The sequence below is a fragment of the Haemorhous mexicanus genome, chromosome 9 (genome assembly GCF_027477595.1).
Source record: "Haemorhous mexicanus isolate bHaeMex1 chromosome 9, bHaeMex1.pri, whole genome shotgun sequence".
NCBI lineage: Eukaryota > Metazoa > Chordata > Aves > Passeriformes > Fringillidae > Haemorhous > Haemorhous mexicanus.
The window spans coordinates 13,620,265-13,635,633 of record NC_082349.1 but is presented as its reverse complement, the minus strand read 5'-3'; the positions used below and the strand labels follow the sequence as shown (position 1 = coordinate 13,635,633).

The 15,369-nt window shown below is 38.0% G+C and overlaps 1 protein-coding gene across 13 annotated transcripts in view; it reads right to left on the bottom strand.

Annotated features, from left to right (window-relative positions):
• ADGRL2 (adhesion G protein-coupled receptor L2) overlaps positions 1-15,369 on the bottom strand; it is a 386,374-nt gene that overhangs the window by 27,501 nt on the left and 343,504 nt on the right. For 10 of the 13 annotated variants that reach the window (XM_059854096.1, XM_059854098.1, XM_059854095.1 and 7 more), the window contains 7 exons: positions 8,937-9,233; positions 8,284-8,387; positions 7,260-7,445; positions 5,584-5,622; positions 2,520-2,703; positions 509-631; positions 38-243 (listed from right to left, as the gene is read on the bottom strand). In XM_059854096.1, the coding sequence (XP_059710079.1) occupies positions 38-243; positions 509-631; positions 2,520-2,703; positions 5,584-5,622; positions 7,260-7,445; positions 8,284-8,387; positions 8,937-9,233 (1,139 nt within the window). The remainder of the gene's footprint in view (positions 1-37; positions 244-508; positions 632-2,519; positions 2,704-5,583; positions 5,623-7,259; positions 7,446-8,283; positions 8,388-8,936; positions 9,234-15,369) is intronic. The other 3 variants (XM_059854100.1, XM_059854104.1, XM_059854108.1) reach the window with 1 other exon arrangement.

Genomic DNA, 15,369 nt, shown 5'->3' with positions numbered 1-15,369 from the left:
TTTGTGACCTTCCCATTGACTCATTAGCATAACTCACATCGATGTGTTCCAGGGTGAAGTGCACGGGATCAGTCAGGTACACCCGGCTCGACTCCTTGTTGATGGAGGCCGCGATGACGTGGGAGTTGACGGCGATCGTGCTGTTCTGCCCCGCCAAGTCACTGCCTAACTTTATGGTTGCATTTTCGGTACTGAGGAAACGACCCAAACTTTTGTAAATAATGAAAACCAGTTTGGCTAGTCCTACAAAAGAGAAAAAAAAACCCCATCATCACACCACAGAGGTCTACAGAAAGACAGAGACTTGTACTCTCATGACAATTAAGCATCAATAAACTGAGAGGTATTTTCAGGCCACGGACTTGAAGAAAAATGACCAAGTATCCATGATCATCAAAAAAAAAAAGCTATAGAGCAGATTTGTGGAGTTTTGTTTTGATGTTTTAACTAGGTAAGGTGGGTTTTATAGAAGTTAATGGAGTTCTACTGCTCCGTGCCCAAGGCTCACCGTTCCTGCTGTTCTGTTTCATGGTTCGTGCAGAGAGCTGAATCCAGTTGCCTCCTTTACCAGCCTGAGGAAATCGCAAGTCTTGCACTTGGCCCTCAGTAGAAAGCACTGCAACATCCAAAACTAAGCAGACCAGAGGAAAAAAAAATTGTTAAAAAAGGAGAATGTAAAGAAAGTCTCTTGGCCAGATAACAATATGCCAGATGACAATTTTTCCCAGCAGTCTTTATTTAGTTTTCTCACATGGCTGTCTGTAAGGCAGATTTGTACTGCATGCTTCAATCACACAGACTTAGCTTCTTTAACTAAATCCAATGCACACTGCTAAAATGACAGCACTTTAGTAGTGATAACATGACATCAAACCTTGTTCAAATTTGTGCCCACAAAACAACCACTTAAAGATACTACACACATGTTGCAAAAAAATGTTAGTTTTCAAAATCTTAATGTCTATGCAGTATCCTCTACTGACAAATTTAGATCTTTAAGTATTGATTTAGATATAAAGAGGTTTTTAAACAGTCAGCAAAGAATACCTAAGTATACTCATGCCATGTATTTAGCTAAATCAGTATAGGTAGCTAAAAATGAAATCCAATTTCTTTCTACATCTAATTATATATACTTATAGGAAACCATTTTATTAGTTCTGCTAATAAGCATTTAAATTGAAAAATCAGATCCCACTCAGCCGTCCTTCATTATTACTTTTATAACACACTGCATATCGGGAAGTTTTCACGGGATTACCATTGAATGCTGGATTTCCTTGCACAGATAAAATCATATAGGTGAGAGTGGACAATTGCTTGACAAAATCTGTGTTACATTAAACCAGTCCAGCTACAGCTCTGAACTACAGACTGACAAAAAGTATGAAATTAGGAAATCACTTCTCTTTCTCCAAGTCATACATACATATGTGTACTAGGAATTCAGTCTTGCATGGCATCCGGGAAGTGTTATTATGACATGAAGACAGCTTATCACAAGAAGCAATAGTCAGTGTCTACTCATCTCCATGGAACTGCTTGTGTACATCCAAAGGCAGATCTGTGATTCTACCCACATTCCTTCAAAACAACTGGTGCAGTTCCTTTGATAACAGACTGTGAGACTTTTTCCCATCCTTTCCCAGTATCCTCCTACTCAATTAAAAACTAGGCAGAATCATCTTCTACAGCTACAAATATGTGGACACTGAAACGTGAAAACTGAAACTCATTTCTGCAGTCTATTCCAAGTCTCTATCTTGGTACTCTGCATATTAGCAGACTTTCAGGTTCCTTGTACCTCCCTGAGACTACATTAATCTCTGTAATAAGGAATTTTAATTTTATGCATAGCAATGATTTTTGCTTTAACACATCCTGCACAACAATATTTGCACATCTTTAATACCAAACCCCTTCATTTCTCTGTCACCACTTAAATTCTAAATTACGCTTCAACTATCTCCAGCTATTTTGCAGTCTCTGGAGCATAGCTATTCTGCATTATGGGAGATGTAGTTCACTGAACACATTTTTACCTGAAGGCAGTCATGTTTAATATAAACATTTGGCCTATGCTGAGTGCCTAAAATATTTAACTGGCACAGCACATTGCAAAAAAAGTAATTTAAATTCATTAGGAACAGTTTATATTTAACAGAAAAGTATTTTCTGCAGCTCTACAGAAAGCAGTTACCTCAGAAAAATCCATACTCTGCCTTTTAAGCACTCTTCACATCCATGTATTCTGCTAATGATTTTTCAGTGATAAATCAACTTTGCAACATCAACTACTTTCCATTTTACAATGTACTAATGACAGTAAAGAAGAAGGCTAATTTCAAAGAACCAAATAAGAAAAGTGTGTTTTCCCTGCTTTGGAACACTCACCTTTCCATCAAACGTTGCACAGCTCAGCCTTCAGAAAGTATGCCACTATCTGGGGCACTTTTTTCTCCTTTTGTGTAAAGCAATACATAGCACTTTAACTTATGCTCGAAAAGAAGTTTACTTACCAATATTTTCTGTGGGCATTGAGACTCTACTTGGTTCTACAAGGTTATCAGCCAAGACAAAAGCCCCTTCTTCTAATGTATCAAGTAACATTGTGGCTGCGTGGGCTTGTTCTGAAGAATTCATGTCCTTCCAGGACTCCAGAGCTTCAGGCCTGAGCAAGTTGTCCACTGTATCCACAACTGCCTGCATTCATTAGAAAACTATCATTAGGTCTGAAGCCCTAGGCAGCTGGGGAAAATTCCCAATGTTACACGGCGACAATTATAATACTTAACTGTCAGAATGATTTACTGTGATTTAATGGCACAAGAAGACTATTTTCAACATTAAAATATTTTCCATCCGCTTGTTGGATTAGCACGAATAGAAGCACAGCTAGCCACTAGCATTGTGTGGTCTCTAAGCAGTAAACATGCAAATTTGACTTGTTTTGTATCAGATATAAGTATGGTATTATTAATGTGCTGAAAAATGTAAAAATAAATGCCAGAAGTCTTGCCTGAAGCTTTCATCTTAATGTCAAAATGTATAACTTCTATTTAAAAATGCTAATGCCAAAATTAGCACTCTGCAGTTTAGGCTAAAATGACAATAATTGTCCTCTGGAAACTGAGCCTCACTAGTGCAGCCATAGCACTATAAACTACTTGTCTATGACAAATAGACCTTCTTTATTACAGGAGGCATGAAATGAAGCTGACTCAGTGGATATAAATTAGTTTTGGCCACTCTCACTCCCCCTCCTGTTCCTGTACCTGTTCATAGATACTTAGAAGGATTACCAACTCCCATTCCTGCACAAAGGTCAGCTAGAAAAGGAAATCAATAGAGCAAACAAGATGTCCACTGACTGTTCCTGTTATCAGTGACGGCAAAACTGTAAAGCTGAATAAAAGCTGATATTTTAAAAAGTTTTACTTATAACAACTCTATCATCATGCTTTAAGGTTCACTGAGCTGCATATAAGGTAGTAATAAATAAGGAAGAAGAATAATTCAGTGACATGATTACATTATTTTACAAAATAATCCAATCAGAGTAATCAGGTAATCAATTGAAGGCAGGCTTTTACATTAATGCATAACGTTGCTGTGCACCGAGTGTGCTGTGCATTGAGTACAGCAGGCACTGCTGCAACACCCTGTTTACTCTGTCCCATTTACCTATCCCTAATGTGTCATTAAGCATATATATCACTTGTTTGATCAATTTAAAAGCATTAGAAATGGAAACAGAACACATTATACAAACAGAAAGATGTCAGTCTGGAGTACTATATTGTGCAAACAAACGAATGGGAAAACTTGGTCAAGGCTATTGTCAGAGCAAGATTAATTAGCCTAATCCATTTTAATATCCTCTTTCTGTCTGCATTGTGAGCCACCACGACCTTCCTGGCAGGTGGAAGATACTTCGAAGTGGCTTTAAAGCCTTTTTTCTTTCTCTAATGGGAGAATAGTCAAAATGCCCGCACTGATACTGCTGCAGCCATTAACTAGAGTGGAACCAAAATTGGTCTGCAGAGGCCAGATTCATTAGTCACTAAGAAATACAGATTGGAGCCTCTAATCTGAGGTACAAATGAATTCTCTGTCACAAAGTGGGAGCTCGCTTCATTTGCATAGTGTAAGTCAGCTTTTGATTTGTAATTTCAAGAGGTTTATTAGTCTTATCTAAGCAGAGAAGCCCATTTGAGACCTACAGAAAATGACACCAGCTGGAAATTAAGGTTCAGCTCTGGTTTCCCGTGTATCGCCATACAGCACTGACGGCAGGCATTCATTGATACACGCGCTTTTCGTTCATTACGGCATAACCTAACTCTGCATTTTCCTTGGGGAAAATCATCACCTGCCCAGAAATATTTCTGAAGTGCTTCTCCTCTCAGACAGAGGCAAATGGATGGGAAAAACCCCACAGCCCCTCTGACACAGCTGTTGGAACAGCCTCCTCACTGCTCTTCTCATGATCCTGTTTGCTAATGAAAAGGAAGCAGAGAAACCCACTCTACCCAAACCAAATCTGCTGGATTACCCTTTACTATTAAAATTTATTTTCTAATAAAAGCCTATTACAACTATTATTGCTTGAGAAGTAAATTTCTCCTGATCTTTGTCTTTTTTGTCAGATTTCTGTATAACTGGACATCTCCCATGCACTTCCAGGGCTATAGGATAAAAGACAGAAGTGCCCTGTACAGAGAAATCTCTTTTCAGTAAGAGTCTGAATTTTTGTATCATGTTGTGAACTATTTCAAAATTATTTCCAAAAATAATTCTTACATTTCATCTCAGAGGATACATGTTAAAATCAGTATTTTTAAAGAAGTTTTGAAAAAATCTGCAATAAAATCTTTCAGAGCCAGACATCTCTGTTCTAGGACTTTTTTCTGCCCTTAACAGGGGCGAGGTGGCATTACTGGAATTGTACTGCAGCAAAGGAGCTGGCCACTACAGGCAACCATTCTACAGCTGATGAAAGGAACTGGAAATCAGGTAGCAATGTGTTACACGCCTTCTATATAGCCTGGTTAATAGGACACGTGGCAGACATTTTACTGGTGAAGTTAGAGAAATGTTTGTCTTTGCATTGTATCCTCAAGTCACTGAATTGTAACAATTCTTAAAACTGTAATAAGGAGTGATTTTACTAGGAATAAGAATACACACAAAGCAAGCTATACAATGTACAGTTTTCTTGCAAGCAAATTAACTCTAAACAGTCTTTGATATAAAATTCTATCAAGGTGAACTGATTTCTTTGAGTTGCAAGCTTTTTACCCTTGCCCAAAATTTTATTACAAGAGATATGTTACTTCCAATTCAGATAATAATCCCTTCTGCTCTTTTAGTTTTAAACAAGTTAAGGAACAAGAGGTATGAACTTAGATTTTTTTTTTTTCTGAGTGTTATACCTGTGCAAAGCCAACATTTGTAAAGTTGATATGGGGCACAATACACATTTATCAAAGACTGAAATACATAGGATCATGCAGCAAGATGATAAAGCGTGGCAGGTTGCTGAAGCAGGGAGAAAGCAGGGTGACAGCACAGGAGATATACCTTAAGGTAAGCCCTGCACGTCTTCTCTCGTTTTTGGAGCTTTTTAATAAGGAAAAAGAAAATCAGAAGTTAGAAAGATTCTGGAAAACTTCAGAAAGAGAAAAAAAAAATACTCTGGTGTTTCAAATTCGGATTTTGAATGACAGCCTGGACATAAATCTAGTTTCTCTCCATGATGACTACAAAAGAACATCACACAGGAAATGTTTTTTCCCAGCTGTGGTTTAAGCCCAGCTGGCAACCAAAGACTGCACAGCCGCTTGCTCGTTTGCTCACCAGCAGGATTGGGGAAAGAATCACAAGGGTAAAACTGACAAAATCCATGAGTTGAGATAGACACAATTCAATAGGTAAAACAAAATAAAATAAACCAGGGAATTAATTCACTGCTTCCCGTGGGTAGGCAGGTGTTCAGCCATTCCCAGAAAAGCCAAGCTCCATCACACGGAATGGTTACTTGGGAAGACAAATTCCATAACTTCGAAGTCCCCCAGTTCTTCCTAATTCCTGCCAGCTTTATATGCTGAATATGATGTCACATCATATGTATGAAATACCCCCTTGGTCAGCTGGGCTCAGAGGTCCCAGCTGTGCTCCCTCCCAAATTCCCATTCACTCCCAAATTCCCTGACAGTGCGGGAGTAGGAAAAGAGGAAAATGTTGTGAAAGTGCTGCTCAGCATTAACAAAACCATCTTTTTATCAAAGATATGGAAGATTTATTTCAGCACAAATCCAAAACGTAGCCCCATACTAGCCACTGTAAAGAAAATTAACTCTACCCCAGCCAAAAGCAGCACAGCAACCTTTACTCAGGTGTCTAGATACCTTTTGCCCAAATGGTGGGGTTTGTATGAAAAGGTCAAAGGAAAAATTCTGTGTGTGGGCACTTGATCTGTCTCTGGGAAAACTATTTTAAGGGCATCTAGGGACTGTAAATAAAACTATTGCCAAAATAACAGAGAAGTGCATGGATCTCTCTTTCTCTAAAGGAGGATGAAAAAATATTTCATTTGTGGCTTGCTGACTAGGCTTGTGCAAGGAAGAGGCTGAGAAATATAGCATTTCCTCTGAGAAAAAGAGGAAAGGTAATAACACTATAATTTGTATTTAAACCACAAAGACACATTTTCTCTGAAATGTTTCTTGGAACACGTTTCCAGAGAAAACATTAATTCAAGTTTTAGTTATGTGCAGTAAGGCCTTTTTATAAAGATCAATTATAAGTCATGTTGGTGCCTTTAGAAGTCTAAGAAAGCGCTATTATTCTGCAGGAAGTTGGATTAAAATAAAACCCTGCACCTATGCAGAATTCCACTGATTTTATTACATGTTCAGGGTTAAAAGGATCACTGGATAAACATGCTGATTTGTTACAGAATTTCTGAGAGCTAATACTCATTTCCCTCACACTAGTTATAATGCATTCCAGATTTTAATGTGGGACACAGCTATGTATTTTAGGACCAGTCAGCTATGGTGAATTATATCTTATTCCCTAAAGAAGGTAATTACAACTTTCTGCTGCATATTTACTGCTGTTTTCTCTCACATGCTTATTCCAGAACTGTACACATGCAGGAACAAAGTATAGATTAATGTTTCTGAAAGGCAAAAAAATACCAAACCCGAGAGCAATTGTTATCCCAGCAGGAGGAGGTGATGGGAGGTGTGTACCTTGTTATAACTCCTTCCAGCAGAGTCTTTTTCACTGGGCCGTAGTTCCTGGAGCTGAGCATCCAAAATGTCCACGAGCTGTTCCATCAGCCTCACTGATGAACTAACATCGCCAGCAAAGACCGGTCCTTTGGTGTGTTTAGCCAGTTCATTGGCCAGACTAGCAGCATTTTCTCCACTTCTGATCTGAAATGACAGTTTATATTATCTCAGCAGGGTCCCTTGTTCTGCTTGCGGCTCCTAATTCCAATTCCCTGTGTACCTTTGTTGTGGTGAAATAACCATTTGCACATACATTGAAATCTGTAACTAATTGAGACCAATAACGCTCTCTTTATCTCAGAAGATTAAAGGTTCTTAGATCTGTGACACACAAAAGCAGTTCTTAACAGCCTTCAAAACCAGAAATCTGAGTGGGACTTTTGGGCTCGATCTTCTATTCATCCCCACTTTCATTTTACTGCCATTATCAGACAGTAAGAAATCTGTTTGTTCATACCAGTGCTTGAGGCATTTGAAAGTCAAGTAGCCTTGTACTGACAACAAATTATCCAGTTTTCATAAACTTTGTAAATCTCAGTAGGGAAGGAAAACACAGAAAGGGGTTCTGCAGTCTAATCATACCGTTATCAATTCATTCAGACAAAAATCTATTTATTACAGTGTAATTTTTACTGAACAAAAAAACCCCTGCTGCGTATCAGAGGTTTTGCTGTGTGTTGCATAGTATTTGATTTCTTAAGCAAATATTGCTTTTGGTTTTTGAAAACAAGCAAAGCTACTTTGCTTTAAATAGTGATGAGAACATGTAATCACAAATTCAACATAAGAATTTAGAGAGGGTATAGTAAAACACATGCAAGAACCTAACTGTTGGCCAGTACTTTGCACACGGAGCACACATAACTCCTTCTAATTTTAATGAACACAGCAATAAAGACAACTTCAACAAACTGAAATATTAATGCTCAGAGTTAAAATCCTTAATCACCAGTGTACACCAGATTAAAAGGTTTCAACCAACCTTCTGAGCCAGCTGATTTACCCAGTGTGAGGTGCAGTTGCTAAGATCAGGGCCTTTGGGGTTCCACATTCCTGTTAAGACCACGCAGAGATACGAGGCAGTTCCTACAACAGATGTAGAAAACTACAGTGAAATGGAAACCATTTTTCTGCATGCATTCAGGAAACTGGCTACACTATGCTCCTAAACAACATTCAATTCTGAATGCTGCTAATGGTAGTACTTGACAATAATTGACAAAAACGTAAGGAAATAATGTAGATTACAAAGAGCAATAAAAAAAAAAAGTCAGTGAAAAATACCAGACGTTTTCTGCAAACAAACAAAAAGCCCTTGATTTTTCTTGGAGCTCATCCAGAGGGGAGTTCATAATGAGAAAGGCAGCTGTAAGCATATTTCACAACAGTGCTCAAGCAATGCCCTAAAATTTGACCTGGATTCACACAAGTGCAAGCTCAAGGTAATTCTGTGGCTATGCTCAAATGACGACTGCAGATTATAACTTGACCATTTCCTGTAGATACTGCACTCTCTGGGTAACAAAAAAATCATGGGACAGACAGCCTGAGATTAAAAAACATTCATCATGAGAGAGCTGCATATTGCTTTTGAAATGTCTCCTTGGCATCAAGACATAGTTTTAAAGGCAATACCTCGTGTTCCTTTGGGGCAAGGGCGTTCAACCATCATTCCTCTTTGCGTTTGAGGCCAGCTAATCCCCCTGGCCTCAGTCGGTTCACAGAATCTCTCTGGCAAAGGGAAAAAACTTGTCACAGGAGGAATTTTGGTTGTGGAAATGGGTGGCGGTGGTTTGGGTCCTCTGCTTCCTTCCTTTGTTCCTCCAGCTGATGTTGTGCTTATGGGACCTCTCTGTGACGTAGTGCTAGTGGTTGACACTGTGGTTTTGTAAAGCTCTGCTGAAGAAGTTATTGTCACTGCTGTAGTAGGCACTGCACAGGGAAAAAACAAAGTAATAATAAAATAAATTACTTCAGAATTATATATAAAAAAGTTATTTAAAAGCTATTTATGTAGCTTTCAAGGATTCTCTGGCGTCTCCTTTCCTTTATATTAATATTACTCTTATTGCTATTCTGGATGCTTAAGATATAACTTTGAAATTTTTTTAGTTTTTTTTTTTTCTTTTTTTACTCCGAGCTCATACTGTTATGATGTTTCAGCACATTCTCCAAATAATCTCTTCTGTAATAAAAATTGATAGTTACATTTCTAAAAGCTGAAAGGCATACTAGGGAATTATCAGTACATAACAAACACGCTCAAAGCAATTAAAGATTACTTAATCACATTTGCAGCAGGAACAACTCAATAGATAGAATCATTTGAATCAGTGTGCCGTGAACAATGTAGTCCAGGTTTAACAACAAAGGCAGTGGGCTGTAACTAACGAGACCATTTTTGAAAAACAGACCCCAAAACTTCAAGTCACCCAGTACACACCTTCCAGGGCAATAATTATGATAACATCTTCCTACTCAGCAGTTATGCTGCTTGAGAGAGCTGCATGCCCGATTAGCTCCAAGCAGAGGCAGCACCCAGCAGGTACATGGTGTTCTCCTCTTTGAATATTTGGGGCCTTAACATCCTTTTTTGATAGAGCAGGTAGGAAGACAAAATTCATACAAGCCAGTGGCAAGGACTGAGTTTTCATCTTCTATGAAATGCCAGGACAGGCTTAGGCCAAATCCCTTCTGCTCAGGATGTGCAGCTGCTCCTGCCACTGTCATGGCAGGAACTCACGGCTGGAGCTGCTGAGGTACAGCCCAAGCCATGCCAGGGCTTTCAGGCTTTGGAGAGATAATATAAGTTAATGCTAGTGGAGTCTGCAATGGCTGTGAGACACTTTCACGTGTATATTGAGAGACAATGCAAGTGAGCAAAGCAACTGCAACAGCTATCATTATTTCCAAATATTCATTAGTGTTCAAAATGCTTTACAGGCACAGAAAAGTACAGAGGCTTGTGCTGAGAACAAATAAGCTCACGGAAAATATTTTTGGCTTTTTTCTTTCTCCCTTTTTTTTTTTTTTTTTTTTTTTTTCTGCTAGGCCATTACATTCTTGACTTACTGGACAATGAAGCTTCTCTTTAAATTATTAAATCATAAATAAAATAAAACCAAAATGAAGAGCACTTTTGTCAGCAGTTGTTTTGTAAATCAGTGTTTTGCATAATATTAAATTTCAGCCATTTGGCAAATTACAGTTTTTTCAAAACCCTTTTCAATTATGTTTCACTTATATTAGAAGTTTAGAATATTAATTAATTTTTTTATTTTCCCATGAATTTAGGGTGAAGTTTTGATCATCATGATCATGTTTTTTCAAGACTAAAGGCAAAGATGTGCCAATCATCTCTCTCCTGCTCACAAACTTCTGCAGAGCCTGTCTTCTCTTCAGTCTCATTCTTGGCTGCTTGAACACAGCCTGTGTAATTGTGCTGAACTTGTGGTGTAGCCAGCGACTACTGAAACCCTCAGATCTGTTCTGCAAGTGCTTGCCTGACATCTTGTGAAACTGCTCTAATTTGCTTTTGATTACAATGCATCCAGCCTTCTAGTGCTTCCCAATTAACATTTGTCAAAAGCATTTGCAATCACTTGCACAAGTGTCAGGCAAGGCCTGCTGAATCAGGTCCTCGGGAACAGGGAGCTCATGGGGATGGAGAATGATGCAGGGGACAACCAATTATTACGATCCATCTCCTAATACACTCTGCTAATTAATACATATTTAAACATCAAAATGGGTATTAGCATTATTGCAATTACTACGCAAACCCTGTAATGTTTAGGACAGTTTTGTCTCAGAAGCAAAATATCAGTGTCAGAATTCATAAAACTCTTTGAAATTCAGTGGTGAGGTAACAATTTTCAGAACGTGATGCACCCTGAGCTAAAATAATTCTGCTGTCATTACACAACTTTAGTTAGCACAATTTTCATGCTATCCACTAAAATAAATTTCAAAGCCTATCACCCATTATTAAAAAATGACCTGCATAGCATGGTAGTACTACATAGAAATATATAAGTAATCTCACATTGTAAGAGAAAGACTTTAAATCACCTCTCACAAAAAAAAAACAACAAACCCAATGCAGATAACTTCTAAGAGCTTTTCTCTTCAATCAAATTTTAGAAAACAAGTCAGCATATTTAAGAATGCACGAGGAAACTTCAGATAGTGCTGAAAGTCTGGGAAAGAAGGTGGTTGAAAACGAAGAAACAACCAAACATCACTTCAAGGAATATATCTAGCTTTTAGAAGGCAGGTCATTTTGTCTTTAACGACCTGTGGGAACTTAATCTGCTCGGCCATTCTCCTGAGCTGCATGAAGACACATGACAGCTGCCACCACCTGATGTGCCTCCTTCTGAGAGCTGAGGGCGGTGGCATCTGCAGGCTCTGCCTTGCAGAGCACTTTGCCAATACAAGATATGGCAGTGATGATTAATAGGCTGCAACAGAGAAGAAGAACAAACTCCATGTCAAGGTTATTGACCTCTTGCTCCAAGCAGCAGGGATGAAGCTATGTAGTTTTTGTCCAACTCCAAAAAAGCCACTTTTATAATGTGAGATTCTATTTTGACTTTTTCACTAGGCTTGATATGCTAAGGAGAAAACAGAAACCTCTTCTGCCTTCTTTTCTTATTAAGAATAGGTTCTTCTTATTATCAGCTGAAGACAGTCATTAAAATTAAGAAAATATGACAAAAGAGCAATAAGAAGTAAATCCAAAGACTCAAATTGAGGCATAATTAATTTACATTTGTTTCATGCCGTTCCTAACATCTGATTTAAACAGTTATGTATCCTATCTGTTACTAAAAATGAAGACACCACTGGAGTAAAACTTAACACCTGTTTAGCAGTGTGATGTCTATAAAAACTTAACACAATTGCTGTAGGACAGCAGGGGAATAGTAACTTTCTTTCTCCAACTATCAGTGAAGAGCAGATTTAGAGGAGGCACACAAGCTATCTAGTATTCCTTGCCAACAGGTTTCTATTCTAGGCAGGCATAAAAAAAGCTTTAAAAAAACCCCAAAAACTAAACCAAGCCAAATAAAAAATATCCCCACCCAAAATACAACTGTAACCTTAGATTTACAGTTGTGTTAATTGTAATGCCCAAATGATATGCCACTTCTGAAAATGGCTACTTTCCCCCCTCCGGCATCCAGGTCATTTGAGAAATCAGCTGCACAGATTTTTCCGTTAAATGTATATTTTTATAGGTCAGGTATTTCAGTTTATTCGGACAGGAAAATCTATATGCCCACCTTTATTCCCAAAAGGTGTCATGCATGGAGCTGCTATGTAAAGGAACAGAGATCAGAAACCTGTGCAAATCACAATTTTCCTGCCTTTCTGCTTTTTACTGTTCTGTATCTGTTTTTGTGCTTCAGTGAATAGCAGGGAAGGTACTAAGAGTCACCTAATTACCTATAGGTGATTCCAGCTATTATGTTAGTCAGTACTCTATTGACCCTGCCAAATCCCATTAATTTGAAAGGGAAATGTTTACACAGCCATTTATAAATTTATACCTTGAAAATGACAACACACGTGAAAAAAAAAAAATAGCAAAATACCTGTGGTTAAGAAATATGCTATCTGGTCCCCATTATGTTGTCTTTACTTGTACAACCACTTTTTAATTCATCTGTAGTCTATCAGATTTGACAAACTAGCAAAGACCCAATTTACTTAATTTGTGGCATGACTTGTAGATTTTTGGTGTTGCACTAGTTTCCTCTTACTTCAAGCCCTCAGTGATACTACTCTCTGAGTTTCTGTTCTGTCCATACTCACAACATCCATCTCTTCCTGCAGTGATCCAATAATACTTAATGATGGGTATCATGGCACAAAAGGGGAGACAACTACAGTTTGAACAGTTAGCACAAATTGGGATGAGTGTGGATGAAATCTCTCCCTAATGCACTAACACAGAACAAAAGGATTTATCTTCTTTTTGTTACCAAGGAAACCTTACAATGTAATGCTCATATTCACTTTTTAGAGGGAAAATTCCCTCAGTCTTCCTGGTCTTTTAACTTAGAATTCCTTTAAAAATTCCTGTTTCACCAGGGATTCATTTGAACCCCTGGTACCTCTTGTAGAAAGAATGTAACTGGATATATCCACTAAATTTACCAAGGATTTAAAAACTCTAGTTTGTCTCAAATTTTTCAGTGTCTTTTTGCAAGGCCTGATATATTCGATTTCATTTTAAAATTAGGGTTTTGATTTTTAAATGCTTTTCTCCATTTAAATCTTTAAATTAAATTAAATTTACATTTAATCTTAGAAAACATGCTCTTCTGCAACATCTGAGCAATACTTGACAGCTGTAGCTCTGAAAACCATTTCTACATCTACACCAGAGACACACAGCTGCAGGCTGAATGTTTTACACGTAGCATTGTCTTGGCAGACACCTTGCAAATGCACCATCTTGGCAGACACAAGCACTGCAGAAACAGGAGGACCCCTTGCAAATGCAGTTGGGGCATTTGCTCAGCATCAGATGTGCAGACATGGAGCTCGGGGACATGGTTCAGTGGGGGACTCAGCAGGGTGAGCTTTATGGCTGGACTTAATGATCCTTCCATCATTCTATGATACATCTGTGTACTATAATTTCCAAGAGAAGCAGAAAGAAAATAGCATAAAGAGAACAGGGTTAAGGGAGGAGTTCTAAGGGCAGCAGACCCCACTGTCTGAGTACTAAAGCAGTAGTCTGTCTCCAGCAGCTACGGTTTTAGAAATCTGAAGCATTTCTCCTGAAGACTAAAGAAAATAAGGATACTGGGAAAGATACAAGAAGAGAAAATGGTGTAGGTTTGCAGCAAGAGCAAGGTCAACATTAGGTTAATTGCAGTGGTATTTCAGAAGTTTCAACAGGGAGATTTGAAAATGAAGGAGGCAATACAGAAAACAAAGCCAGGAGTTTCAGGATATGGATGAGCCCAAGTTTTGGCCCTGGGAGCAAATTTGAAGGGAAAGTGCAACTCAAGTCCAATAAATTCATCTTTCATGTAGGAAGAAAGACTACTGGTGTTTTTGAAGCACTTGGTAGCTGGACATTGTGGTGTAGACAAAAACTAATACCCAAGACAGATATATAGGGAAAAAAACTAAAAATCAGTGTGTGTCTTATCTATCATTATTTCTCACTTGGCAACGGAGAGAGCACAGATTACTGAGTTTTCCACAATGGTCCCAAGTTAACCATTTGAAAAGAAAGGGCCATGACTTCCAATTTTGAGACACTGACCTTGTGACACCATTAAATAGTTGATATTAAAGTACTGTTGCAAAGGACACTAAAAGAAAGTTCTTGTGTTAGGTGACTTACAGAACGTTATCGTAACTCCTCTGCTGTTGAGTAGATGATTAAGAAATCTGAGTTGACCACAAAAAACCCAAACCAAATTAGAATAAAAAAAGCATTAAAATGCTGTTTGTCAAGCATGCTTAAAAGCTGATCTAATTCCATATGAGAGAAAAAATCCAAATGTGTATTACACATGTAAATCCTTTATATAACAGTCAAAGAACTGAGCTGCAATTTATACAGAATTTATATTGAAACAAAGAGGAACTGGAAATATAATAGAAATAAATATAGAAGTAGATACCATAAAGAATTTCTCCTTGTTTTTACAGCAGTACATCTCAAGGACAATTATGCTAGATAATTTTTCCTTTCATTTAGTAGTTTCTAACTACAGGCAATTGGCTTAGGCAAAAGAGGAAATGACCTGAAACATACTCTTAGATCTGCAATGTACATGTACCCACACAAAATTAATATATTGGGTACTGGCTTTATCTAAGGAAAATGCTATGTGTGAATTTATGCATCACATGCTCAAATAAAATGAGTGTCTTCATTTGGTATCTGTATTTTAAAAAGACCAGAATCAAAAGATATTTACTGATGTCCTAATGCATTTAAAACCCAAACTCATAACTTACTCAAATATTCCTTTTCTGTCTTCATGGGTGAATAGGCAAATAGCTCAGAGGAGAGGCAAGCACCCTGCAGGGTGCC